Source organism: Barbatula barbatula, assembly GCF_947034865.1.
Source record: "Barbatula barbatula genome assembly, chromosome: 11".
Classification (NCBI taxonomy): domain Eukaryota; kingdom Metazoa; phylum Chordata; class Actinopteri; order Cypriniformes; family Nemacheilidae; genus Barbatula; species Barbatula barbatula.
Window position 1 is genome coordinate 14,428,349 of NC_136774.1, and position 27,020 is coordinate 14,455,368.

Here is a 27,020-nt window from a genome sequence, read left to right on the forward strand (position 1 = left end):
AGAAGTAGCCATGTTTAATATGTTAATGCATGAACCAATATAAACAATTATAATGAAATTGCATTGAAAGGGGTTTGCTGAATATCTAGAGACATGATAAAACCATTGATCGTCTCTCTTTTGCAAAAAGCCCAAAAGAATCCTTTTCAGTCCTGAAAGATCACAGTGAATTCCTGGAGTACATTTTATCAGCATATGGTAACCTTGCCATTACTAGAAAGATGCTCTACCAGTTAAACTAACACAAGACCAGGGAGAGAAGGCAAAGCGGCTATAGAGACCATAGAAAATGAGAAAGTTACATCCAATTATTTATGCAATGTTAAAGTTTTGTATTTATAATATGCATCTTATGTTTTGTACAATCTCATTAGTAAATGCAAAACTAAATACCCCAGGAGCCAAGAATGTCATAATAATATACAATTACGGCTACATTGTATTGCATTTATGGCATTAATCCCCCGACACATAGACACACAAACAACCTCCATTGCATAGCAGGGGTAAAGTCATTAGTTGTGTACACACATCAGCAACATTACTGAATACGCGAGCTGGCAGAAATCCTATGACTCTGCTCTCAGAACTTCTCAACAGGACACAGAACATCGGAGAATGCCCACGAATAATCAATCATCATTTTCCCTCTACACTCACGACCCCATGCAGCTGTCTGCAAGACCTAAGACAGAAAACTCTCACAACGTGATCATAAACTCTCCTTTAAGAACATGTGACAAACAGGAGGCATCTGTAGACATGGCCGTTTCTTGCCTTTTTGGTTCCCTAGGCATTCCCATTGTCAGCCCCCAATGCCTCTGCATACCACCATGCTCCACCTCTACACCATACAAATAATTTGCAACCCTCCATAAGAAAAAATAAATAAACATTTGAAAAAACACATTGAATAATTATTGCAAAATTATCTGCATGTTAATATACCGTATATATTAAACTTCCGCTGAACAACACTGTCTTTTACTTGAATAACACAACAAGATATTACGGTATCAATATACAGTAAAACAAAGTTATCAGTTTTCAATAATATATGCACAAAGTAAAAGTAAATGACTAAAAAGCTTCTGCTAAATGACTAAATGTAAAATGACAGAAAACAAATACACCTTGCATTATAAACATATGCAACTGTCTTACTTACACTAAGGACTGGGCCTTGCCTCTGATGCTTCTTTAACATCTGCTGCCTTTGGTTCTCCAAAAATGTTCTGAGTGCATCTGTCATGATTGTTTTGTTTATACCATTAACATATATCTGGTATCTTAAACTAACAGATCCACACACATCAATGCCAGTCTGTTTGTAACTATATTAACACCATAGCCTACAAATTCATTCATTTAATACATATTCTTGTCTTGATATTCAAAAAATTGACATAAAGCTAATTATTGACATTATTTTTTATATTGAATTCCATTTCTGGTCAATTTTTTTTTAATTCAACTTTACTATGCTAATATATCTGGTTGCTGAAATGTTCATGTGCTACAGTGCAAATGCAGTGTCATCTTATGCTGGTAATGATGATAGACCAGCAACCAGCTTACAAAACAATTACTAGTTGGTCTCTACAGTAAACTCTACAGAAACACTTTTTCTTTATCTCTTTTAGCAACCGATGTCATGTTTAAAAACGTCTCAATAAATGGATACTTCTATTTCTATGTCAGTCTGTTGAACAAAACCTTTCTGACCCAGAACTTGGTACTGCAACACGCAGACAGGTGCGAATTTGTAACTTACCTTGTGAATCTTACGTTTGTTGTCTGCACAAGCATTAAACACAAGATGACGCTATTAAATCTTTCGACGTGAAGGTCATGCCAGCCTATTCATTTACTGCCATCTGTTGGCCATCAACTTAATTGCTTTTTGCGCTTGGAAATCTTGATCAAAAATACTTTGCCAAGTATACAATACACGTGAAATAATTTCTTAGCGCACAATACAGACCACAATTTATTCATAGTATGCATTCAAAGTATGCATAGGTAACAAAATGTGAAAAAGAAATGTAAAATGTGCAATAACATTTGAAAGATAAATACTTAGCTTAAGCTATAGAGTTAATAATTATTTGAATATCACAATATGACAAATTTAAAATGCAAAGTCTATTCACAGTTTTACCATATTTTACAGGTCACATGTTCTCTGTGCTCCCTGAATACCTGCAAATAGAAACATCGGAAACCTTCAGGGCTTAGAGTTTTTTCCAGATAACATCACATCTCATAGAAAGATTAAAATAATTTGGAAATGTTAAAATAAACAGCTGTTTTTTAAGCTACCTACTTAACGAATTATGTCTTTGAGCTTTTTGGACACCCATAATTTCCAATGATACAAATAATATAATAATATAATTCCTTAACAAATTCCAGACAGGGATGTTACATAACAGTTCAGTTTTCACTCTATAATATACAATATAGTAAAAGCAATGTCAAAAAACAACTGTTCACCTAGCTGTTGTATGTTACACCTGTGAATCTTAGAGAAAGCATGAAAAAAACCTCTTCGTATGATTTTTATAATGCAATGTTATATTGATACTATTGACGCTGCTTAAGAGGACTTGTTTTTATTTGTAGAATAAAGAGGACTTTTGTAATATTGATAATAAGACACTTACCCAAATACATAAGACACTGAGGAGTATTTTACTCAATGCCACTCCTAAGTAACCCAACATGACAAAAAGATATGCGTTCCTATCAACATGAGTCAATTGGGTGCTCATATTGATTATTAAATTAGTGGTAGTGAACTGGGTGGAGAACTCCATGTAAGGTACAGTTGTTGACAGACAATCTAAAAAGAAAAAAGTAAATTGTAGGCTATAAAGTAGAAATGAGAGGTAAACTCAAAGAATCAATATGCGTTTAAACCAAACATAACATTAAAATACCTGAAATATTTATTGTAATGAAAGAGTGACTATTCTTGTATCCAGCCTTTCCATGAAGGCAACACTCCAAGGTCCCAGAATCAGCAGGAGAAGCTTTCCATAAGATCAAAGACGCATTGTTTCCCAGTGAAACAGAATCAGTTTTTCTGCCAGTTGGGGTGATTATATTTTTTTCATTAATGAGGACTGAAGAGTAGGTTGCATTGTGGACCTTCAAATAAAAACAGCACAAAGAGTCTCAAATTTGGCAATGCATATCTCCACAAGTTAGTGTGAGACATTAGAATCTCCCTAGCTGCATTCATTAAAAATAAACAAAGCTACATGAATAAGCCTTTCACATATTAACTTTAAAAAGAAGTATTTCTTCTTTGACAATTGTTTATCATAGAAAAAACTTTTTAATTATGTTAAAACTAACTGACAATTCTTTATCTGAAAAAAGATCTACACAGATTTGGGAAAAATAAGAAAATGTGCTGAAAAGGAAATGTTTGTGTTTAGGTTATTTCCTGCCTAAAACCACAGATCTTCAAACAGAATGATGCTGAAGTAAAGCAGGAAAGACACAGACTTACAAACTAGTAAAGTATTTCAACTTTATTAGCTGAAATGTTTTAATTATCTCAAAATATATGAATGATTTTCACCAACCTTGTACCAAGTAACAGAGGTGTAGCTTTGAATGTTTTGAAGGGCATCACATGGCAAGTTGATATCATCCCTGCAAGCTGCCGTGACGCATCTGTGTGTGGGCTTCTCTTTGCCAGCCACTACGCTTAGGGTAAACACTAAAATAATTCCAATAAAGTTCTCAAAAACACTTACAGCATTGAATAAATCTAATACTACAAAGATCAAACACTTTGATAACCTTTTCTCTGTTGGTTTTCAAGTAAGAATTGCTGTGATAATAGATCTGTTGTGTCCAGTTGCCATTGCTTTTCTTTCAAGATTATTCGTAGAAATGTTTCAGGCCTTTTTTACTTTTTAATATTTATTAAGTACATAAAAAAAGAAAAAACTAAATAAAATGTAAGGAAAATAAACTCACCCCAGACCACCAAACGTATCATCATGCTCACTCGCTTACACTTCTTTGGAACTTGCTAACCTTCCACTTCCTTAGAAAGGTTTGTTCCAAATTCTTTGTGTGTAGGCTTGGTGTGGGGTTTTCGAATTGCTGCAGACAACCCTTGTGGTTTGCCGAACAGTTAACACACTTTGAGGATAATTTTTTGCTCTGGTTTTTATTTGCAAAGTACATGTTACTAAATTTAAAAAAGTAAAGGCATTTTTAAACATGCTTCCAGTATCTTCATTCAGACAGAGTATATATGACATAAAAATATACATTTATGAAGATTCACTTCAAAGCATTTAAAATATTCGAGTAACCTGAAAGTAGGTTTAAATGGATCATTTGACACAGCTAAAAAGAACATTATTGTCAGCTTTAGATGTAATACAATGTGTAAACACGATTTTTCCACATACCGGGCATGTTTGTATCTCCTCTTTGCTCCGCCTCTCTGAAACGCGTTAATATTTGACTAAATATGATGTGTGCTATGATTGGCCAGTTCACTAGTGGGTAGTGATTGGTCGAATAGTGCACGGAAATGTAACGCCTCTTAACAAACAACCATATAATGTACATTACACAGAGCTTGTGCAAGCTTGCATTACAGCAGGTTATGGAAATATAATAAATACCGCTAGTGCTTCGGCCCTTCTTGATCAACCAGTGTTACGCCGTTATGTCTCGTCACGGCTCAACAAAGAAAATAAACCTCCATTATAAACACCACATTTGTTGCATCTAGTTGGAACAGAATTACTGATTATTAGGACTTATGTTGTCTTTCTTTCCACATTGCGAGTGCATAGCCGGTCTTGATCTCTCCCAGGTTCGTGAAGCAATCATCCTTGAAATGCGCTTCACACACTTGAATATTCGGACTGTAGGCTACTTTTCTGGAACAGTATTGTACATAAAATGTTACCATTTGTTTTAGTTGCCTTGTCCTTTGGAAGTACAAACAAAGAGACTTTCGTTTCTCAAACAAAACACACATCGTCTTCGCGACATGGGTGCGCCCGCGACGGTACAATGAGATTTACAAGACCGCCCGCCTTAATTGCATTTAGATTTGGGAGGTCTTAGTCAAATCGTGTTATGAACTGATGTAGATTTGCCGGGGTGTGGTTACACGAGGCGTTTCAGGCAGGCCTTTGTGAGCATTCGCTTCAAGATAAAATACATATTTTGTTCCGACACTTAAGTTTTTTGCATGTCTAATACATGTATGATGGGCCACTTATAACAAGTCAAGTCAGCTTTATTTACAGAGCGCTTTTTAAAATTGTCTTTTTTACAACGCAACTGTACAAGAAAACTTTGACATATAAGGTTATGCAAGTCAAAACACAGGTCAAATATCAGACAGACTATAAATTCTTATATGCAGTGTAAATTAAATAAAACTATAAAATTCTATCATTATTGATTATAACACACTAAATAGACAACGAAAAACACGTAATCACCCCTTTTACAGTGAAGTATATGCAACAGTGTTTTTCTGTTAATTATTCTAAAGGTTTTCATCCGTTTTCACGAGTGTTTTAGCTTTCTCTTTTGCTCTATTCCTCATTTTCATGTGTACAAGAAATATAATAAAAGCACAAATGATGACCACAGTGACTGATAAGAATTTTACATGATTCATGACAGTTACATCGTTTCTGCTGCCTAGCACTGGTTGGATATGAGGTTTCATGCAGTCTGAAAACAAACACATTAACATGATATTTAAGACACAATGATAGTAAAATGATACTATACGATTACAAGTTTGTCATCTTTATGTGGTAAGAATTATAATATTATAATAATTTATTTTGTGTGCCTTGAAAAATTTATTCACAAATTAAAAATGTAATTATTCTTATATTGCTCAAAACGTATACATAGTTTAATTCCTTCTTCAGAAAACAAAAGAAGATTTTTTTCAGATCATTTTGTTTTTAAATTGTACGTTGTTTGATTCATGTTTTTCCAAATATCTTCACAGAAGAAAGTCATACAGGTTTGGAATGACATAAGGATGAATTAATGATTTTTTTGTGAACTATCCCTTTAAAGCAAGTAGCCTAATCAAAATATTTTATTCAAATTAGAATTTGTATGAGAATTTGCAAACAGCAGTACACACCTTAAGGTACTATTAACCAACCCCACCCTTGCTCCCAGCAGTATACTCACCTGCTGAATTATATTCATAATCTTTTTCCTGTATGTAATGGCCCAGCGGTGGCCACAGGGTACACCTGTAAATGCCACAGTCTTCCCCAGTAGTCCTAGAGAACTGAAGAGAGTTGTCTTCCCCTACCACATAGGAATGACTGGCAAACTTAAAGAGACTAGTAATGTTTTTATTCAGGTCCTTCAAAACAAGTCCGGTCAGAACATCAGAGCCCTCTTCAACCTGTAGAATAAAGGCATTTTTAAACGCACATCCAGTAAGTATATCTTCATTCTGACACTATATGATGGGGTCGCTGCAGACCCGAAGGTTACATTTCTGCGCACATTTACGGAAAACACTGATATTACTGAAAACACAAACCTTGTACCAGGAAATTTTCCTGTATTGTATATCTTGTTCAACATCGGTTTGACACGGTATTTTAACCCATTGTTGTTCCTCTTCGACTGACGCTGAGATGTGAACCAGTAGCACTAAAATGTATAACATATAACGTTCATTTCATGTATTATCTGCCTAGTTTGTGCACGTAGTTCTTTGCACACGGAAATACACTTCCACATTTACAGAGATCACGGTAAGTTACTTTCGGGTAGTGTTGTTTACATGTTTGAATTCGTCTCTTGCTCGAAAACTTTGCAGTTATCCAAAACATTAAGATAAAACGCATGCATGATGTAATGCATGTTCTACTTACAGATGATATATTTGCAGGTTTGCAGCATGATCACGAATGGCTTTTTTTGTTTGTTTTCTTTGTATTTCCTCTGGGTTTCACTTTGCAGCCAGTAACTAGGTAGTCAACGAGAAAGCGAAAGCTGCGATCTCATTGGTTCCCACAAAACAAAACTTATGTGGCGGTAAGGGCTGTGGACGGATATTTTAACTGCCTCGTATGTTAACAAAGAAAATAAATATAAATAAAAAACTTTTTATTGCATGAGTGAAACTGAAATAATTCATTATGTATACATTAATCTGCACTATCTTGATCAAGTGCTGTAATACACGTATTTTTCTAATACGTTATATTGTTAACATTATTAAATGAACAATGAACTAACCTGAAAAATTGTACTGGCATTACAGTACCTAATATTTACAAAGATCAATACATGCTGAAAAACGATATTACTCATTATCAATTAAATTTAGCTCATATTTAAGAGGCCTGCATGAGTTGACAACTGCAGTTTAATTGCCAGAGGTGAACAGGCTCTTGCTTTTTAGTCTCCCAAAGTTTGTTCTCCACTTACAACAATTTGAGTTTGGTTTCTTTCCACTGCTTGCACACTGGGACACTGCTGATTTCAAGAGATTTCATGCTTTACATAACAGTCCAACTTTTTTTTGTCTCAGCTAGTAAATTTATTGTTTATTTATATACTTTAATAATTCTATGGTTAACGTAAAAAATTACACTTTGTAATTTGCTCTCTATACATATTTACGGTGACAATGATTAGCCACAATGCAAAATGAAAAATGCACAGCGCTATAGAAATGCATTTAAATAGTTTAAAATAGAATTAAATGAACCGAAATAGTAAAATGTAAACTATCCAAAAGCAAAAAAGCAAACGTCACAGTGAATGCCTTATAACTCTCACAACTATTTTAATATTTTGTCTTGGTTAATGGAACATTAAAAGCCCCATCAACTTCTTGTGAATCTCATTTTTTCCATCTCGACTTTGTTCCCCTTCTTGTCTCGACTCCACTTACTTCCTGTTTTTCTTAGTATTCTTCTAAATATGACTCGATCGCACACCTGTGAAACGAAATGTTAAATCAGTCAGCCTTCAATCACAGACATGCAAAAAACGCTCTCCCACACACTTTCAACAATCACTTTTGTATGTTCAGAAATCGCGTACATAATTATAAAAAGCATAGTTATTTTATGTTTGCAATGTGGTTTGCTACAGCACATTTGCAGATAAAGACAAACCATCGTTGGATGTGCCTGGGTATCGTAAGGAAATGTGAGTCAGGGGGACACATGAAGTGAAGTCAGTTAAGAGGGCGATGGGCCTCACCCTTTCAAAGTTTCCTGTTGTGCAACAGTTTCAATAGGTGTTAAATGCCAAACCCACACTAAAATAAAGTTAGGTCTGTCTGCTGTATGCATGCATATACAGTATACCAAAAACATACTTTATTAAGGAATAGAACATAACAATCTAGATATATCTAGATCATAATCATCTTTGTCTTTTAATCAAGCTGTCCAGATGGACCCTTGTGCTTGAGACAGCACACAAAATCGGTAAACACATTTCTAGTTTCTGCATATGTGACCTAGTGTAAGCATCAAGAAAAGAACTGAAAATAATGAGAATTGTGGGAACATCCGTGTTACTGAATAATGGGCTGTTTTCCTAATCAGAATTGATTCTTATCAGTTCTGTGTGAATGAGAATGCATGTCACCTTTTCAATCACCTCTGTTTATCAAGTGGTCTAATTTTACTGTGAAATTTGCATGGCCTGGATATCTGTGTGGGGGGTGCGAACTAAAGGTCTTTTGATTGTCTAATCGGTAGATATACTCACCCCCACAGTAATAATACAAAGTATGATTTTGGTCAGGCCGATGAGAAAGAAGCCAAGCAGAGCCCAGGAAACAGAAAACTCTGATACAGCAGGACAGAAAACGTCAGTGACAGTGGGAGGCTGGAATGTGCTGGAATACATACATTCTGAACAAAAAATAAATCATATTTGTTTAATGACACTTTTGTTTAATGATACATTTATTATAAATAAAGGTATCGCACAACACATAATATGGCCTGAATTACCTGAAAAATTCAGTCCAATGAAAGATTCAAAATTTTGTCCCCCAATGTCTGCAGCTAAGTAGCACACATATACTCCAGAATGATTGAGGTTTATTCTCTGTAACTCAAGGGTCTCCTTCTCTCCCAGAGATGCAGAGTTGTTATAATTGTTATAGTGTGTAATATCACCGCTTTTATGTTTTATAATAGCTGTTCGTTTTTTCTATAAAAAAGAAAGACATGGTTTTGTACAATTAAGGGGAATTTGATAGACAGACAGCAGGTGAAATGTTACTGTGCATGTTAACTGTTACCTGTTAAATGACTTGCTATGCTGAGATTCTTTTTGGTAAAGGAAATGTTTACATACTTTACCAACTATGATGTTCTTAAATAATAACTTCATATTTTTTCGCCTTTTACTTATATTGAATATAACCTATGCAATATTTTTAAGCAAGTTTAGTCAATTAACACATACAAGTAGCAACTTACATCTGTGATTATTTTGTACCACATGCTGTAGCGGTATTTGTTTGTTAGATCAGTAGCTCTACATGGAAGTCTGATGACATCATTACAGTTTCCCTCAATAGATTCCATTCCCTTCAATATCCCACAAAGCAATGTTGCTGTTATAAATAACAGAAATGCTGCAAAAAAAAAAACATCATTCAGCCCCTTTAAAACAATCAAACATCAGGCACTAAAGTAGGATGAGAATGAGGTTTTGGTACTGTAGCATTGACGTAATTGACAGAACATTACCAGGAAAGTTCATCAGAAATTCTTGTTATTCCACCACATTTTTACACATCATAAAACACTGATCCATAATCTACAGATTATACTAACACTTAAAAGAAACATTTAATATACTGAAAGTACTCGAATGAGTCAAATCGTTTCAGGGAAACATCTTCTATTTCAATTACCACAATTCATGTTTAAAACGAACTAAATAAAAGATTAACCTAAAAGCTTTAAAAACATTTTAGGTGGGTTACCAAAGCAGGAAGTAGTGGTCTTTAAAACGTAAACTCAGTTCTCATTTTACAGAAGCATATCTATAAATTATGTGTGAAAATGTATTCCCAGCTATAAATAATAATAAAGAAATACTGAAATGCATAATTTCTGCTACAGAATTACAGACAAGTCAAGAGTAATGTGCTTCTCATATAGTTTGAAATAAAGCAAACCTAAAGTTATTTTCTTAAATGATCATGTCTGTATTAAACTTACCTGAACATTGATTTATCATTGTTGTCAGCTGTTTGTTAATGCGACATTGATTTTATATCCCACATGATTTATCAGTCGAAAAGGAGCTAGAGAACTACAACAGGGCTACCAAAAGGTTAGCAGGAACTAAATCAAACCGTGTATGATGGTTTTATTCGTGTCTCAGCTATGCCCTCTGCTGTGTCTGTTAAAGTAGGTCCCATATGTGCTGCTTTTTGCTAAATTGCTGCCCTTTTTGAATTTCTGCATATGTTAAGTTAATTCATTTATTGTCACGAAATGGTTTTGACAGAACCCAGATGCAGGCAGACGAGGGGTTAAATATAAATGTTTAATAAATAAAACACCCGCAATGGGGAAAAACAAGCACAAAAAACACTAGCAAACAAAAACTAGAAACAAACACCTTCCACGAGGGGGACAAAAACAAAACAAGAATCTTTAGCAAAGATAAATAATAATTCCACAAACTGTAACAGGAACCAGGTAATCCAATAACAGGGGGATAATACTGTGCACTCAAGGCATCAGTGTTGGACATAGAGACAATAGATATAAGACAAAGACAATGCACCAACACTGAACAGAGAGGAACTGAGACCATATAAAGGGAGACACTAACGAGGAGTGATTACATGGGGAGAGTGGTGACAGCTGATGGGAATGAAACCCTAACGAGGTGAATTACAAAACAGACGATGGGAATGAAACCCTAATGAAATTACAGGAGATAGGAGGGTGGGGCTGAGAGACATAACAGGAAGACACGTGGCATTAAGTAACAACATAAAGCCACATGTCTCCACACATAACACAACAGAAACCCGAAAGACGTGGCAATGTCATGACTCTGCCCAGGGAGCTAGAAAGCTCGAGACAGGAAGGACAGAGTCCTAACATTTATTTATTTTACATGCATATTTCTGGTAAGAAATTGTGTTGTATTTTTAAATGAATGTTCTTTACATTGTTCTTAGGGGGTTATCTCTCTTTTTATTTTATGAGCGGGCCTTTACCGGAGTTGCATTTCATGCATATGTTTTGGAATGACAATAAAATTCCTTCAATCCTACAAAGAAACAAGCAAGCTACCTAAAAGTAAGGAAGTCAAACGTTTGATGTATGGCATAATTCAGTACAGAATATACTTTAAAAAAGAAATTTAGAGACTGTTTAAATAAAATATTTTTTATTGATTACATTATATTGTTTGCTTAAGGTTCATGTCACTGCAGTGTTATGAAATCATATTTACAGAAAAGCAGCCAAAAGTATGTTCCAAACGGCCAATATTTTTGAAACTGCCCATTTTAATATGTAATATGTGATAATTTACTCACCATCATATTCCAAACCCTCCTGACTTTCTTTCCTTAGCAGAGCACAAGAGAGAAAATGTTGCTTTTATATGTATGTGAATGGTGACTTTGTCAGTCAGTACCATTCTTCCTAGCATCAGCCATAAACAAAGATAAAGTCCATAAACTGATGTATGTATTGCAGATCTGTGTAAATCCCAGTTGTATGATCCTTCAGTACTGCAGGGTTACAGTTTCAGTCTGTTTTTTGAGAAAGTGCAATAATAACTTATGCAAATACAACGCTAAAATAACTATTCATTTAACAATTACCTACCCATAAGCTGCCACATTGCACTGATGTATGCTTCACTAACACCTGAGAGAAAGAAAAATAGACAAAATAAGAAAATAACTCAAATAAAAATAACTTTAACATCTTCAACTCTGTCATTTTAGATTTAAAGCTTAATGACACTATACAAAGATTTGGACAAATTTTCGTTTCAAGAAACTATAATAAATAAATCCCCTTAAAACTTAAGGTTAAAATACTTTCACACATAAAGAGATACAGTACTTCACCCAAAAATATTTACTCGTCCTCTGATTTAACCCCTATGACTCATATTGTATTTATTTTCCCTACTATGGCAGTAAATGGGATATGAAATTTATGTGTTCAACAGAATACAAAGACATTTATACATGTTTGGAACAATCTGAGGGTGAGTAAATGATGACAGAATTATTTTTTTTCGCTTAAGTATCCCTTTACATTTCTACTACATTTCGTTACACTGTACTTGTATATGTGTAATGACAATAAAGTTGAATCTAATCTAATCTTTAAAACAGACTGCTAGTGACTTAATGTAGCTGACAGACATAATAGTCACTAAATCAGCACATGGTTTAAGTAGTTTATAATAAACTGCTGGAACAGAAGTATGTTTGTTGTGCCTTGAAGACAATAAGAAAGTACAATGTCTTTAACGTTAGACACATATATCTGAATTTACATTAAGTTCTTACCTGATTGTTGTCCATATTGTGCTGCTAGAAATGCAGTTCATCCATTTTGGAGATGCGTTGTCACCTGTGTCTTTTAGCATCTTTCAGTGATACGTTTATCGTTTTATCAACTTAATAAAAGAAAGTGAGGGGTGAACTAATTTATACAAATGTTGTCTTTGTAGCCCTATACATCTCTCTTAATAATTCTTTCACTGTCCTAAATAGTAAAAAAGGTCACTTTGACATTGGTTAACTAACAGAGCTTTAGTCTGCATTTTAATGTAGTAACCCATCTAAACATTAATCTTACCTTTCATTTGTTTTATTTTCATGTTTTCATAAAGGTCTTAGCAATTTTGTGATGGTTTTGAGCTGCGCCATGGGCGCAAGAGACATTTGAAGTTGAGTTGAAATATTCCACTTCTAGCCTCCAGTCAAATACTCTACAGTTTCTTAATGTTTCGCATAAATGAGTTTTGCACTTGATTGATCTGCCCTGAGTTCATAGGTTGTATGTCCGACTACGAGCGCAGTTACCGATGTTATTTCCAAGTAGTATATGGGAAGAAGCATTCGGAGTTAGCTTGAACGTAGTATTGGGTCTTGAAATCATAAGTCTTTGTCATTTTAGATGTTTTAGATAAGTTTAAGCGATCAAAGATGTTTTTCCCTTTTTTTCAATGGGGAACATGTTTATTGTTGCATATAGTCCATCTTAGAAAAGTTTCAAAAATTAACCTTGGTAACAGGCCAGGTTCTAAATCGAACCCTTTTGCCACAATAGAGGTTCTCAAAAGAACTTCTAATAGTATACTAAATAAAAAAAGGTTATTTATAAAACTTAAAAGTTCAACTTTAAATGTTTTTGATTATTAGACCTTCATATTTTAACTTTTACGTTATTTTTCTAACTCTTAAGTTTTTATCTCTTCTAAGCGTGTATGCAATTGAAAATTATACACACATTTGATATACTATATACACACCTGCTCTCATGGTGAATGTATTTTTAGCATAGATTTTAACCACTGCCTCTCTCTCTCTCCCTCTCATTCACTCACTCACTCTGTCATCTCATCTCCTGCTCTTTTGAAGTCTTTGTTTTCCTATGAGTCCCATACTCAGTCACAAATGGCCGAATAACAGAGCTGTAAAGTTGCTCTTCTCAAGCAGTAAATAAGGCGTCTGTGAAAGTGGTTGATGGTAGACTTGCTTTTCCTCAGCCCGGAACTCAGCCCTCCTCTCTCTCTCTCTCTCTCTCTCTCTCTCTCTCTCATGAGACAGAGACCCTCCTGGTGTAACCAGCCAAAATACATGATCGCTTCCATCCTGTTGTGCTGCACATTGGGGATTCCCCCTTCTCTCCTTCCCTCTCTCCTTCTTTCTCCGTCAATCTTCTTATTTGTCACAGGATAGCGGCCAATCAAGATATTAATAGGAGGCTGAATGAATAGAAAGAGGAAGAGAGAGAGGGTAGTAATTCGACCATCTGGATTAAACAATGCCTTGGCTACTCAGGATGACAGGGAAGTAAGACTTTTGCCCATGTCAGTGACCTGTGATATCTATACCATGACATACCAAAACTAGCCATATTCCCATCCATTTAAAGATGATCGTAAATGTGTGGAATGTGTCCTCTGAAATCCAAAGCTATGGTCATGTAGTCATGTCTAGTTGTGTAGCATCAGTTATTGAGCGACCTAAGTAACAAGAACATGCTGTTTTTATTATTATGTGAGATTTTATCTGAGAAGCGTGTAAGAGAGAGATGTAAGTACTGTATGTACAGTTTAAGACCACTTCAGAAATATGGGATTAAACAACGAATTTAAACCAAACATGTGACTTTCAGATTTAGTAATAAAACATAAAAAATTAAGAAAAAACAGAGAGGGGAGGAAGAGATAATATGACTGCAGACCTGTATTTTGTTCACATGATTATTGAGTAGTCAGGGAGATATCTGTAGGCCTATATATTGGTCATTGAGTTCAAATGTGTGTGTGTATTTTGTGCATCAGCAGCAGGTCCCTGAGGTTGTTAGCAGACACAGCTGTGTGCGTGTGTGTGTGTCTGTGTGTGTGTGTGTGTGTGTGTGTGTGTGTGTGTGTGTGTGTGTGTATGTGTGAAGCCCCATGTTTCTGTCAGTGAGCTTGTTCAGAACGCTCTTTCTGGCTTCTGATTGAGGATTTCCTTTAGATTATTGTTACCTTTACAGACGCACACACACAGGGAGAGAAACACCCCAAATGTCTCACAGACTCACAGCTGAGAGATTTTCACCATATTGCACTGATAAACACAAAGCAATGACAAACTATATAATTAAACTTAATGGTATTATAGGATTAATTGGGTTATAATATATATTGTGTATATTTCTTTCACACAAACTGTAAACTACACTATATAAAAGGGTAAGGGTTTGGTTAGGGTTAGGAATGAACGGTTAGTTTTATTTCACAGAATGAACATGAAAAATGTGTTTTTCTGGCGCCACAGAAGCTGAAATATTCAAATGGGTATTATGGGTATTTTTTATGGTGTACAGCAGCTTTTATATTCCATTTTGCTTATAGTAAACGATAGCGGACCAGAAGCACTCATTGCCAAATTAACATAGATTTTTGAATACTAATAGTTCACCTTCAAAATAAAAATGCTGTCATTTACTCACCCTGTTGTCATTTTAAACCTGTGTGATTTATTTTCTTCTGTAAGACAAGAAAAAAAAATATTTAAAAAAATGTTGGTAACCAACCGTTGGCCCAATTTAATTCAATGAATGGACAGAAATCCAATGGAAGTCAATGGGACCATCGGTTTTCTTTTACCTACATTTCATGTAACATTTATAAACGTTCTGTTGGTGGCTATTTTTGCTAGCGTTGTGTGATGTTTTAAACTGAAACAGGAAATGCTTGCCAAATAGTCTACAGATGATTATTACTTGAACATTTTTATGTGATTATTTTTGCAACAATATTATCTTTTCAACAATATGACTTCTCTTTGATTGATCATTTTGCAAACAAAATAAATGAACACTCTGACATTTTAACATATTCCTATTCATTGATTCGTTTAATAAATGTATCTGACTGTCTACATACAAGATGAAACATCATTCTCAAGCCGAAGGCTTGAAGGCTCTTGTTTTGGCTGAGATCCTTAACTAACACAGTTTTATCATCATTCATAATTTGTTTACTTTGATCATGTCGATAATATGATAATGATGATGGTCTGTCTGTCTCACTCCACCTCTCTCACTGTGTGGGTGTCTTATTGTTTGATTGTTTTCTTTCGGAAGCAGTGCTAGCACGATATTGAAACTGACCTCTCACCCTTAACTCATCATGTCTGGGAGGGTCACATCTTCTGCTCAGCGGCATTCCATGCTGATAGCCGTGGAGCGTTTACATTGTCCGGCAATTCCCAACTCAGGGAATTCCGCTTCCAGACTCCTGAACATTGAACAAAAACAATAAGTGTGTGTGAGAGACAGACTGAGAATGTGAGTCAGTATATGCACTAATGATGCTTCCTCCTTCCTTCTTAAAGCTTGAAAGGAAAAAAGTTGTAAATAGTTTACCTCAGTTTATTGTTTTATTTCGATGCAACGAAGTTTTGTAAATCCACAAATGCAACTTTCTGACATTGTCTACATTCTGTAAACAATGTGCTAAAATATAATGTTTTTATAAACTTTATGCCTAAACTGATGAGTGTTTGAATAACAATTTCATTCTTTGACACCTGTGGGCTTCTGACATTTTGCTAATGGTCTTGAAGAGTTTTTTCCATATATACCCTCACATTTCCATTCATGAGGCACAGGTTCACTTTCAACATCAGGACACCTCCTTTGAACCCACATTTAACAGATATTCATCATAAAAATGTGTTACAGTAAGAAGTAACATTCAATACAAAAAAATATACATATAATTTACAATAAATACTTTATACATTTTTTATATTTTGACAAATTATCCATCCATTTTTAGGTATTTTACCAATTTAACACCAACATAAAAAAATTCCACCGTTAAAATATTTCTTTGCAATTTAAACTACCGCCTTATGTTCTTAAACAAGAATATTTTACATAAAACCTTTATCCGGTCAAAAAGTGTTTAAACAGAATCAGTTTTTATCATAATGTTAATATCATTCCTTCAGAGGTCAAAGTTCGTTCTGCTCCCTGGAAAATATAACATCAGTGAAATATGTCCAAAGCTGATGATCTGCTTGTGTGTATGTGAGGCATGGTGAGACGGTCATGGTGGGATCGGACATGCATGTTTTGCTTTCCTGTGTGTCCGTGACAACTTCCTACAGAACAGAAGCCTAGGGAGCCATCTCACGTCGGACATATGGGCCAAAAAGACACACACCGGAAAGAGAGTGAGAGATTGAGGGGAAGAAAGAGTTTTACTCTATTATTAACAGGTATATGAAGTTTCCATGAACACCAAAGCACCAGGGAGTCTTCCTCATCTCTTCTTCAACCATTTACTGGCCTGTCTGTTCTATGACTGTCAAACACTCTGTGTGTATGTGTGTGTATGCATGTCTGTGTCCATGCTGGCTGTAGACTCTATTATCCTGCCAAAACTTAGAGGAGGGAGCTTCCTTTTGGGAGAAGTGTCACTAGGCAACCGTTATGACATTAGTAAATGGGCGTCAAGGTTTGAGGTCATTCAGCAATGAGGTTGTTGGGTTTGTTAAGAAGGGTTTTTAATAAGCCAAGCAAAAGTTAATTCTGCAGAATCTTCTGTGTTGAAACTGCAGTTTTGTAGTACAAGCATCTAAAGATCAGTCACACGTATAATGCTAATCTGCATCTTATGGGGGGAATTTAGACTGAGCCAGCTGCCATAACACTGAAGTGCCAACCTGACCAACTGCTGAACTATATGAAACTGCTGAGCTATAATAGAATAACATAAAATATCAATAAATCAACATCTGAACATTCACATTCATAAAATATGAATTTTTATTTAAAAAAAAGCATTTAATAGATTAGCACATAGACACTAAATATTCATTTTTTATTTGACTTCTTTTAATCAAATTATTTTCCAACATAATTCTTTAGTAGTATAAAATAAAAAACAATATCTTATTTTTATTTTGACTGCATGCTAGAACATTATTATTACGAAAATGTATAATTCATCTAGTGATTATTCATGTCGCACTCAAATCTGTATGACATTTCTCTCATGGATCAAAATATAGATGTTTGCATTTTATTGTGAGACAGCTATAGTTTTATTTTTAAGCAATAAGTTCACCCGCAACACAAAGTATTTTAGGGATTTATTTTCTTATTTTTGTCCTTTGTATTTGGAAATTATAAATACTAAGTCTTTGTTTTGTACATTTTTAAAGACCCATTACACTAGTTTTTACAGCAACCTGCCATTCATCCAAAACGTTTGATTTCTAATATTCACCCAGACCTTCTCCCACCTTTATAATCAACATCCCTGTATAGTTTCTCTTACGCCACACTGAACCCCCCTTCAAGTTGACCCTATAGTGATTTATGCAGCTCAAAGATGCACAGCTGCGGCAAGTCCCTATGCTGACCGAAGGGTAGTATTTACCGTGACTAATCCATCCCAGATCTTAAAAACACGTGGTGAGAGTCATAGGGAGAAAATGAGAATATGAGCGAGATGTATGAAAGGTATTTTAACAAAGTCAAAGCAAAGATTGAGATTTTAAATTCCAGCAATGATGAAAAAAACATAATTTGTGCAAGGATTTGGTCAATGCGTTATCTGATTCAATTTTTTCTTATGACGGGCTGGTTCGAGGGCCTCCCATGGGCCTAACAGTCTCTTTGCTGTACTTTCCTGGCCATGTTTGGATGTTTAACCAATGAGAAATAAATCCATAGGGAAAGCACAACTTAACAGCAGAAAGCTTTTTCTTAAACTTCTATAAGCAATTTGCTTTATAATACCAGTTGGGCAATATTTAAAAAGAACAAGTTCACTTGTTAAACTTAATTTAGAACGAGATACATTCAAATAAGATTTAAAATAGACAATTGCTGCAATCTTTATATTTAACACTCTCTGGATTCTCTGGATCTAATGAACACAGCTATGTGAGCTATAAAAGCTGTAGAGGTACCCAGGATTTAGAATCTTGTGCTATAAAGATCATTTTAAAGCAGTGGAAAATATTGGCAAGCAGTATAATATATTTAGAAAAATAAAACGAATAATTGATCAAATTATTTTTTTGTTTCTTGTAAGCCATGCAAAACTCACAAAGGACACTGGAAATTTGATAAAAATATATTTTATTTCCTCATGGTAAAGAAACAATTTGAAGAAAAAATTATAAATTCTCTTTAAAAAATAAAGAAAACAAAAAATATGCACTGCATTTTAAATGTTCATATATCTATACAAAACAAATAAAAAGCCTTTTTCAATGGCGAGTCTTCTGAAAATCCTGCGCGTATTTGGCAAGGAGACTCGTTCACCTCTCGCGTTCCCTGAGTTGAGGCTTCATTCTCCTGCTGCTACCGGCGCGTGACGCGGAGTGCAGTGATGCCCCGGATCCGGACACAGTCCATTCCATCCTTCACCTGCCAGGCAACACATGTTTTTTTTAAGCCATTACAACTAAATATAAATGTGGCCATGCATGCAAATATTCAAGTCATATGTGTGATATGGGCTAGATTTATTTCTCACTCACAGACTTCATAAATTAGTATTAGTTATATGGTTAACGAGGGAATGGATGCTAAAAGCAGTGACCAAGACATTAAACATACATGTTAAAAAGTTGGTAAAAATGTGTATTGTGGGAATATAGAAGACAGTTGCAGTTTTGAATTATTTGTTCAAATCATCTTGCCCCATAACAGAGAAACCAGTGTTCTGCTTTCAGTGTACAATTAGCCTCTAGGCGAAAATTGTTTTTTCTCTTCGGGTATCTTCATAAACAGTATTTGAAATGCATCTCTTACCCCTTTTCGTTGACTGCTAAGGCAGAAAGTACATATAGTGCGTGGCTGTTTTCCTCCGCACTCCGGCTGCGCGCTGTACACCGCGCTCACGCACGGTTGCGCGTCTTCTCCTCCGTCCCCTATCAGGAGCACATTGGCCAAATGTGAGATATAACTGGAGGCTAAGCGCAAAGTTTCAATCTTTGACAGCTTTCTGTCCACCGGCTCGGTGGGGATTAGAGTCCGTAACGCCGTGAAAGCCGTGTTGACGCTCTGTGTTCTATCTCGTTCCCGCGCGTTTGCAGCGTTTCGCTGTTTTACAATCACCACACCGCCCACTGTGGACTTGCAGGTCATACGCCGCCTTTTATCCGCGCTGGGACAGCAGCCGTAACTTTGCTCCGAGCTGCCGTCGCTCTCACTGCGATTTTCCTCATCTTCGGACATCATGGCAACGTCCGTATACCCCAGATGAGTCGCCAACGGCCGCAGCATTGCGAATGCCATCCCTTCTCAGGATTCCAATGAAGAACTCAAAAGAACTCGATCACACAGAGAGGACAGTATCCAATTATCCAAAAAATGATGGCTTGCTGTCAAGCACTAGCCGCGCAAAGATTGCATTGTAAAACCTCGATGCGTGTTTTCTCTGATCTATTTAAACAGATCAATCTCATTTGGTCAGAAACATGTTAGCAGTCCTATCGATGCGCCTCCATGCGCGAATAAACCAGGATCTTGGCGCAAGGAATCTTATAGGCACAGGGAGGAGCGCACAGTCATATGCAAATAACCAAATCTACAGTCTCCCACACTTAAAAACATATTCAAGCAGAAGGCATATTTTCAACTCTCAAACGAAAGTAAACATTGAGCGGACAGACATTTGTGACCGCCCGTGTATGATAAAGAAAAACATTAAATCAATTAACGCGTTTATTGTTTTGTGCAATTAAAAGTAGAAAAAACTATAAATAACAGCCTACCTAAGTTCATATTTATTCTATGAATGTAAACATTTTCCATCTTGTTTGCGTTTTGTATATTGTATTTCTTGATCCCACATTTTAACAGCACTTATTATCTTTAATGAAAGAATAAAAGTCTACTGTTATACTGTAAACACATAAAAGTTTACAAATATTAGTATTCATGCATTTTTAATACAAATACTAGATAAAGGCTGGATGTTTGTGGCCTGATTATGAAATTTACAGAAGGTGCACCTGCAAGTAACGCAGATCTTAAGAGTTCTCCCAAACTTTACTGCCTTGAATTGCCTGGCCATTTGATAGCCAAGCGTTAAAAACAAACACTGGGCATAATAATTCACGCGCAGTAAACACACAAACGTGACCTAATGCTACACATCAGATCGACACATGCTTGTTTACACAGAACGTGACTGAAAAACAAGAAAATACGTCAAATGCTTATTTATCTGCGCATTGGGTAATTCGAGTCGAACAAACAGCAGTGCACAGTTGTTTGAAATACCATCCAAACACAATTGCTCTGAAAATCACATTATTACAGCGAGTGAGAGTTTGTTTTTCCTCAGTGGCTCGAGCACATAAGCCAAGATAAATAACCAACAACAATAAGGGTCTCTCTCCATTTTCCCTCTCTTTTTCAGTCTCTTTTTCAGTCTCTTTTTCAGCCTCTTTAGTTTAAAAAAATCTTGTTCCTCTTGCATTCTCTTCCTTTGTCATACACACATTAGGTTGTGACTAAATTCGATTTTTATTGTGTTTTATATCCTGTCTATGTCTAAGTTTAATTCTATGTCATTTTAAAATGAATAAAGGACATAGTTTAGTCACATTATTAATAACATTCACACATTAATAATTTTCATGCTTACAGTTTTTACTTTCCTTTAAGTATCTATGAGATACTAGATATATAAAGAAAATTGTCTCTCTGTGTCATGACCATTCTCTTGACTTCTGTTTCAAAGGAATGTAAGAACTTAAATCAACCATATGGGCTTATGTGACCAGACTCACTAACCTGTGACCTCTCATCTTTTAACCTTTTAATGGTGCTTTATTGGACCAAATACATTTTCACTGAAAATTTTACAGAAAAAATATAGACAGTTTGTGTGTAGAAATAATCTATAGTGTGGACATTTCTATGTTGAGTACATTTTTAACCAGATAAAAAAAGAGTAAAAACAGTTCAACAACAGCTGAAATCATAATTTTCTCCATCACTACACCATAGAATATTATGTAACAAACTGTTCAAAAGCATTACAAAAATGAGTAAATTAAGAGAATAATAATAAATGTCATCAAAATATAAATAAAGAGAAATTAAAGAAGCAAAATTGAGAAGCAAAAAACTCTCAATAGACTTTCTCAATAGAAAATACTTTTATTACTTGTGTGCATTACTTGTCTGTGCTAAACAGTGCAAACATGTTTGCTGATCTCTCAACTGTTTAGTGGCTTGTCGCCTTCGGGCAGTAGGCTGCTTGAGGCTATGAGCTTCTGCAGGGGCTGATCTCATGCAGAGATGGTTTGTTTATAGCCAGAAGCGGGTGTTGGGTAAATAAACACAAGGCAGATGTTTAGGGTGATCTAAGAAAAAGAGAGTGAAACAGTGGCAAATGGCTTCCAGACCATCTCATTTATTTTCTCTGTGCTTGCAGAGCCCCGTAATATGTCACTTGGAGCAGCTTTCACAAACATGCCGTAGTGTCACTTAAACCCATTATCTGTCCTTTCAGCTGCACCAACAACCACCCCTCCCACCATCTACAACGTTTTTTTAACACCTGCATTGCATTTTTACAAGCCGGGGGGGCAGTAATCTATGAAGAAACAGCGACGCTAATCAGCAATGATCATAAAACCAGTCAAAACAAACCTGATTCTAAATAAACTGGATTATAGAATACATATCTAATAAGCAACCCTGAATTTATACCGAATCTACTCGAAATCATCATCAATTAGAGCAAAAATGTTTGCGCTGAATTTTTTTACGAGAAGGGGAAACAGCTTTTAAACATGCTCATAAATAGTTAAGATTCATATGCAGAATAATTCTTTAGTTATTTATCACAGACAGACTTAGGGTTCCCAGGTGTGTTTGATGGGGTCACAGAGGTAAAAATGCAGCTGAATACACAAGTTACCAGGGCCGATAACATCATGTCAGAGATAAGTTGACAGTCCTGTTTAGAAGGAGAGACTGTCTGACTTTAGGGTTTATATTTTTGAGTGAGTGGAACAGGTGTGTGTGTGTGTTTTGGCAAAAGGGGGTTGGTTATAAGAACACTATAAGAACCTCCCCTCCACCTAACACAACACACGCTTTACTGAATTATTCTCATGAACTGCTGGCACACACGTTTGCTCACCTTCTGCACATAAGTGAATATTTAGCTTTCACGATGTAGAGAGTATAAGGCCAAACAGATATTATAATAAAATTGATCATAGCTTGATTTTATGATACAGCTCATCAACTGTTTGACCTCGGTCCTTTTGTGCATTTGTTCCGATAACTCATATTGTGGCCACATGGGATGATGGGGTTTGGGGAAAAGAGGAAGAAAAATTTGTGTTTTCAGGATAGCTAATTTTTCACAGTATTTGTAAGGAGACCGTTTGTCTGTCCATCCGGAGGGGACGAAAGGTCCGTTATTCATATATAACTCACAAGCATAACAAAATAGTTTCGTAGTTTGTATGTGACTAAGTATATGTCATTACTTTGTAATGATGTGTACCTCCTCCCAGACTGTACTGACAGCAGGGGATTAGTCCAGCATACGGAGCCACAGTGTGAAATCACACGCTATTCAGGGAAAAGTTGACTGACCCCTGCAGGTAAGGGTCAATGGTAGGATCCTGCCAAAAGCTGTACAGGAAACGGAAGTCTATTCATGTCCTATTGCTCCATAATTCTTTGACTTTGACATACAAAACAAGACCAACGTGCAGACACACACACACACACTCACACACAAACACTTACATGACACCTCAAACAAAGAGATAAACAAGTCAATGTTAAATGTGAACATTATGAGCTCACAAATGAAAATGGTGAAAAAATCTATTTCATTATTATATTGTGAAAATGCTGTTTCCAGTTTGTTCTAGAAAATTTAATCCATGTTTATCTGAAACAGATTTAGATATGGTGTGGCATTACTTTGTAAATGATAGCATGTAACAATACCTGACATAACATTTGCGCATAGACTATACATTCAATTACCACAAGATTTCAATCTATGGAGATAATGTATAGGTTCACTCTTAAATGTGCCGTAAACTGATACATTTTTCTGCCATTTTTTTTTACAGTAGATTTCTGCCACCCAGCTAACCAATTTCACAGTTCACTTCTTCGTGTACCCTGAACCAAAGAAAATGTTCACCTTATTTTTTTACGGTTGATTTCTGGCAACCACAGCTGCCAGTTTTTCACAGTAAATTTTGAGGATGTTTTACAGTATTTGGTTCAGAAAGTTGAGTTCAGAAGGAAGTACTAGATTTTTTAACACCAAAAAAAAGAAACAAAAGGGTTGAGACAAAATTAAATCAGTGGTCAAAAGGCATATTTGCACAATACTTCTCAAGCTAGATTAAATCATCAAAATATGAGGTTAAAAGTACAAAATGTACTATTAACAATTTTATAAAAGCAAATAAATAAGAAATTAAAGGATACACTGACTAAAATTGTATCTGTTATAAATATCTGTTGACCCTCCCTTGTAGTAATTTTTTCTAGTCACTTTCTTGGCTTTGACTCAATTTTTTTAGTAACCAGTTTGCACATGTCTGTGCAGCTTTTTGCCAATGTGCAATTCCAATGTTATGGATGTGACATTTTGCGTTATGGACGTGACATAAAAATGCTCAGGTAATGAATTTGTTACGAATATATTGAACCGTCGGTTTATATTTCTAAACACTTGTTGATAGTCTAAACATAAAAAATGTCTGTGAACAAATTTTCTATTTTAGAAGAGGGAAATAAACATTATTTCTATGAAAAATCATGCAATGAAAAAAAATGCTTTACATAAAGATCTCACATGGGTATTTGAACCACCAAATATAAATATCTGTGCTGTTACAGTAGTAAGAACTGTTTGTAAAAAACTTTATTGTCTCGTGGTAAGGTTGACATTTTCACGTAAATGCTGAGTTTCAATTTACTCTCCAAGTCCAATTATGCAATTGAATAAATACCAATGTCACTGTTGGAGAGGGCTGTATGTTATACCTAATCTCTGGTTCAGCCAGTATAATCATGACATCATCATCAACAACAGCATTAAATTGTATCAGCATTGCATTGCATTAACATATACAAAACATTTCAATCTTTATGATCACACATTCTGGATCAAATGCTCAATATGAAAAGAATGGGAGTTCTTCTTCCAGGTCAAAGTTGGCGTCCTGTGCCCTATTGATTCCCAGAGTGGATTTGAGTGAGAGATCATTGTCACACCTGTCAAATGCAGAGTATTGTAATAACATCAGTCAGCGGACAATGACAGGTGCCTGTGAGGCCAAGATAATCAATCACTCACACAGCAGTCCGTCACATTCATTTTCAAACACATTCTTAAAGGGAAACTTTTAGACAAATAAAAGTCATATGTTTGAATAACAAAATTATCAGTTCTTGGTTAGTTCAGTTAAGGGATAGTTTACCAAAAATACTATCATAATTCCCCCCCCCCCTCATTTTGTTCAAAACCTACAAATTACTCTTTCTTTTGTAAAACACAAATAAAGAAATTTAGAAAAACGCCTCAGTGGTCTTGTGTCCATTCAATGCAATTGGGACAAATGTTGTTTGGTTGGCAACTTTCTTTAAAATATTTCCTTTAGTGTTCGGTAGAAGAAAAACAGTCATATGTCACATGTATTAAATGACAGCAGGGTGAATAAATGATGAAATACTTTTCATTTTGAAGGTGAACTATTCCTTTAATCTGCAAATGAAAATTAGCGGAAAAAACAGTACCTTGTACCTTGTCTTCTCTTATGGTCTAAGTAAATCTCGGTCTACTTAGAACACATCTTCGAGATGTAGGAGACAACATCACAGCTTTCTTTATTTCCCCAAAAAACAGCAGGTGTACCCAACTCTTCCTGAACTGGGTGTGTAACCGTCTCTCTATATTCCATCTCCTCAATCAAGGTCGTGCGTGTCAGGAGATTTCTAAGGAGACATTTTTTCCAGGTCATGAGGAAGCCACAGGAAGTCTTCTCACACGCGACCATTCTTCTGCCAGAAATTTACAGTCATGCAGGTTTGTTCCGCCGAGACCCAGGGCCCCGTCTTCACTTCCTGAGGTGCCCCAAAGGGAGGCCAAGATCAGGGCCGGCACCCCAGGGACTCGTATATCGCCAATGGAGAGAGTCTGTTATCTTCCAGCGGTGATCTACAAGGTAGAAATCGCCAATCGCTGGCCTGTACCTTCCTCAGTGATCAAAGGACACGGTCGTAAAGACATGATTCCTGTAATCAGCAGCTGTTTGTATCCTGTTAAACGGTCTCACTACAAAGACTCTGACAGGGTCTCACAGGGCACAGTTTAAGACCTTGTCGCTCAGTGTTACATAAACCCTGCATTGATGCAATATGAGAAGCATGATTTGGGGGCATGATTATCTGTCACTTCCACTTCAGATTTTGGAGTATTTTTCTAACGATATGATGGATTGGATCCTTTGCAAAATGCAAGGGTTTGGCCTTAGTTGAAAATAAAAAATGTGACAATCATGATGCTCTTGCATTGACAAACCCAAAAATAAAACATGCTGATTATTCTTGCAGTTTATTACTCAGCATTACTTTGTAGTGAGTCACCTGCACTCTGGGTTTCAGAGGTCTTCGTTGTTGACATGGTCATCTCGTCTGACAAGCCTATGGTTATGGATATCAGGCCGAGGTCAGGGGTCAAAATTCAAAGAAATGCCGTTAGAAAATAAAATCTGAGATGGCCGTCTTCTGATCCTGTGGACCACAGCTAAGATATTAGAGCAGAAATGACTAATAAAACTTTCCATCTACTACTCGCAAGTCAAGATGCAATACAGCAGTTCCACTCTTAATATCTGACCTTCAGTTTAAATCTATAAATAGCAATGCAATAAAACACTATTCATTCCTTTCATCGCTCTAGTATGCTGAAGAGAACATCGCCGGCCAGTTCTCATGAACCATGACCCCAAACGTGTCCTGCCCTAATGGATAAGCTTCAGAAAAGATTCAACCATTCTCATGCCCCTTCAATGGCATATACAAATCAAATGTAGTTTTAAAAAAAACTTGTAATGTTTGAAAAAACACAGCACAAAATTACAATAAATTCTGATGATCAACAGGTGCACCAATCGTTTAATTCTATTGTTTCTGTAGACAGATTGTGTTTAATTGTAGTTTTAAAAGTAAAGATGTGTTTCAAAACAAAAGGACACAGCATGA

General features: G+C 35.7%; 2 protein-coding genes and 2 long non-coding RNA genes across 5 annotated transcripts; all 4 read right to left on the reverse strand.

The window, feature by feature from the left end:
* LOC306900495 lies at positions 1 to 4,483 on the reverse strand. Of its 2 annotated transcripts, none has more exons than XR_013787300.1 (6): positions 4,440 to 4,483; positions 3,997 to 4,137; positions 3,597 to 3,733; positions 2,943 to 3,153; positions 2,667 to 2,845; positions 1 to 2,202 (listed from the first exon to the last, which is right to left on the reverse strand). It is a non-coding gene; the product is annotated as an uncharacterized lncRNA (long non-coding RNA). The 2 variants fall into 2 exon arrangements; XR_013787301.1 differs by having other exon boundaries at positions 1,961 to 2,202; positions 3,997 to 4,213; positions 4,440 to 4,476.
* Positions 4,484 to 5,234: 751 nt separating this feature from the next.
* On the reverse strand, positions 5,235 to 7,034 carry LOC306900494. The gene is made up of 4 exons (XR_013787299.1): positions 6,912 to 7,034; positions 6,575 to 6,687; positions 6,211 to 6,433; positions 5,235 to 5,730 (listed from the first exon to the last, which is right to left on the reverse strand). It is a non-coding gene; the product is annotated as an uncharacterized lncRNA (long non-coding RNA).
* A 532-nt stretch (positions 7,035 to 7,566) lies between these two features.
* Positions 7,567 to 12,591, reverse strand: LOC306900493 (uncharacterized protein). The gene is made up of 6 exons (XM_079467540.1): positions 12,575 to 12,591; positions 11,877 to 11,918; positions 9,492 to 9,649; positions 9,018 to 9,219; positions 8,770 to 8,915; positions 7,567 to 7,985 (listed from the first exon to the last, which is right to left on the reverse strand). The coding sequence occupies exons 2-6, from the start codon at positions 11,890 to 11,892 to the stop codon at positions 7,872 to 7,874; spliced, it is 636 nt and encodes a 211-aa protein (XP_079323666.1). The 5' UTR covers positions 11,893 to 11,918; positions 12,575 to 12,591; the 3' UTR covers positions 7,567 to 7,871.
* A 6,282-nt stretch (positions 12,592 to 18,873) lies between these two features.
* Positions 18,874 to 20,271, reverse strand: tcf15 (transcription factor 15). Its single transcript, XM_079468185.1, has 2 exons — positions 19,566 to 20,271; positions 18,874 to 19,178 (listed from the first exon to the last, which is right to left on the reverse strand). Exons 1-2 carry the CDS (start codon positions 20,049 to 20,051, stop codon positions 19,113 to 19,115), a joined length of 552 nt encoding a protein of 183 aa, XP_079324311.1. The 5' UTR covers positions 20,052 to 20,271; the 3' UTR covers positions 18,874 to 19,112.
* Positions 20,272 to 27,020: the final 6,749 nt, after the last annotated feature.

Coding starts and splice junctions, on each gene's coding strand:
- LOC306900493 (XM_079467540.1), bottom strand. Junction 9,220..9,491: donor GGTACAAAATAATCACAGAT/GTAAGTTGCTAC, acceptor TCTTTTTTATAG/AAAAAACGAACAGCTATTAT. Junction 8,916..9,017: donor CATTGGACTGAATTTTTCAG/GTAATTCAGGCC, acceptor TTTTTTGTTCAG/AATGTATGTATTCCAGCACA.
- tcf15 (XM_079468185.1), bottom strand. CDS start 20,051: ATGGCATTCGCAATGCTGCGGCCGTTGGCGACTCATCTGGGGTATACG. Junction 19,179..19,565: donor TTAGCAGTCAACGAAAAGGG/GTAAGAGATGCA, acceptor GTTGCCTGGCAG/GTGAAGGATGGAATGGACTG.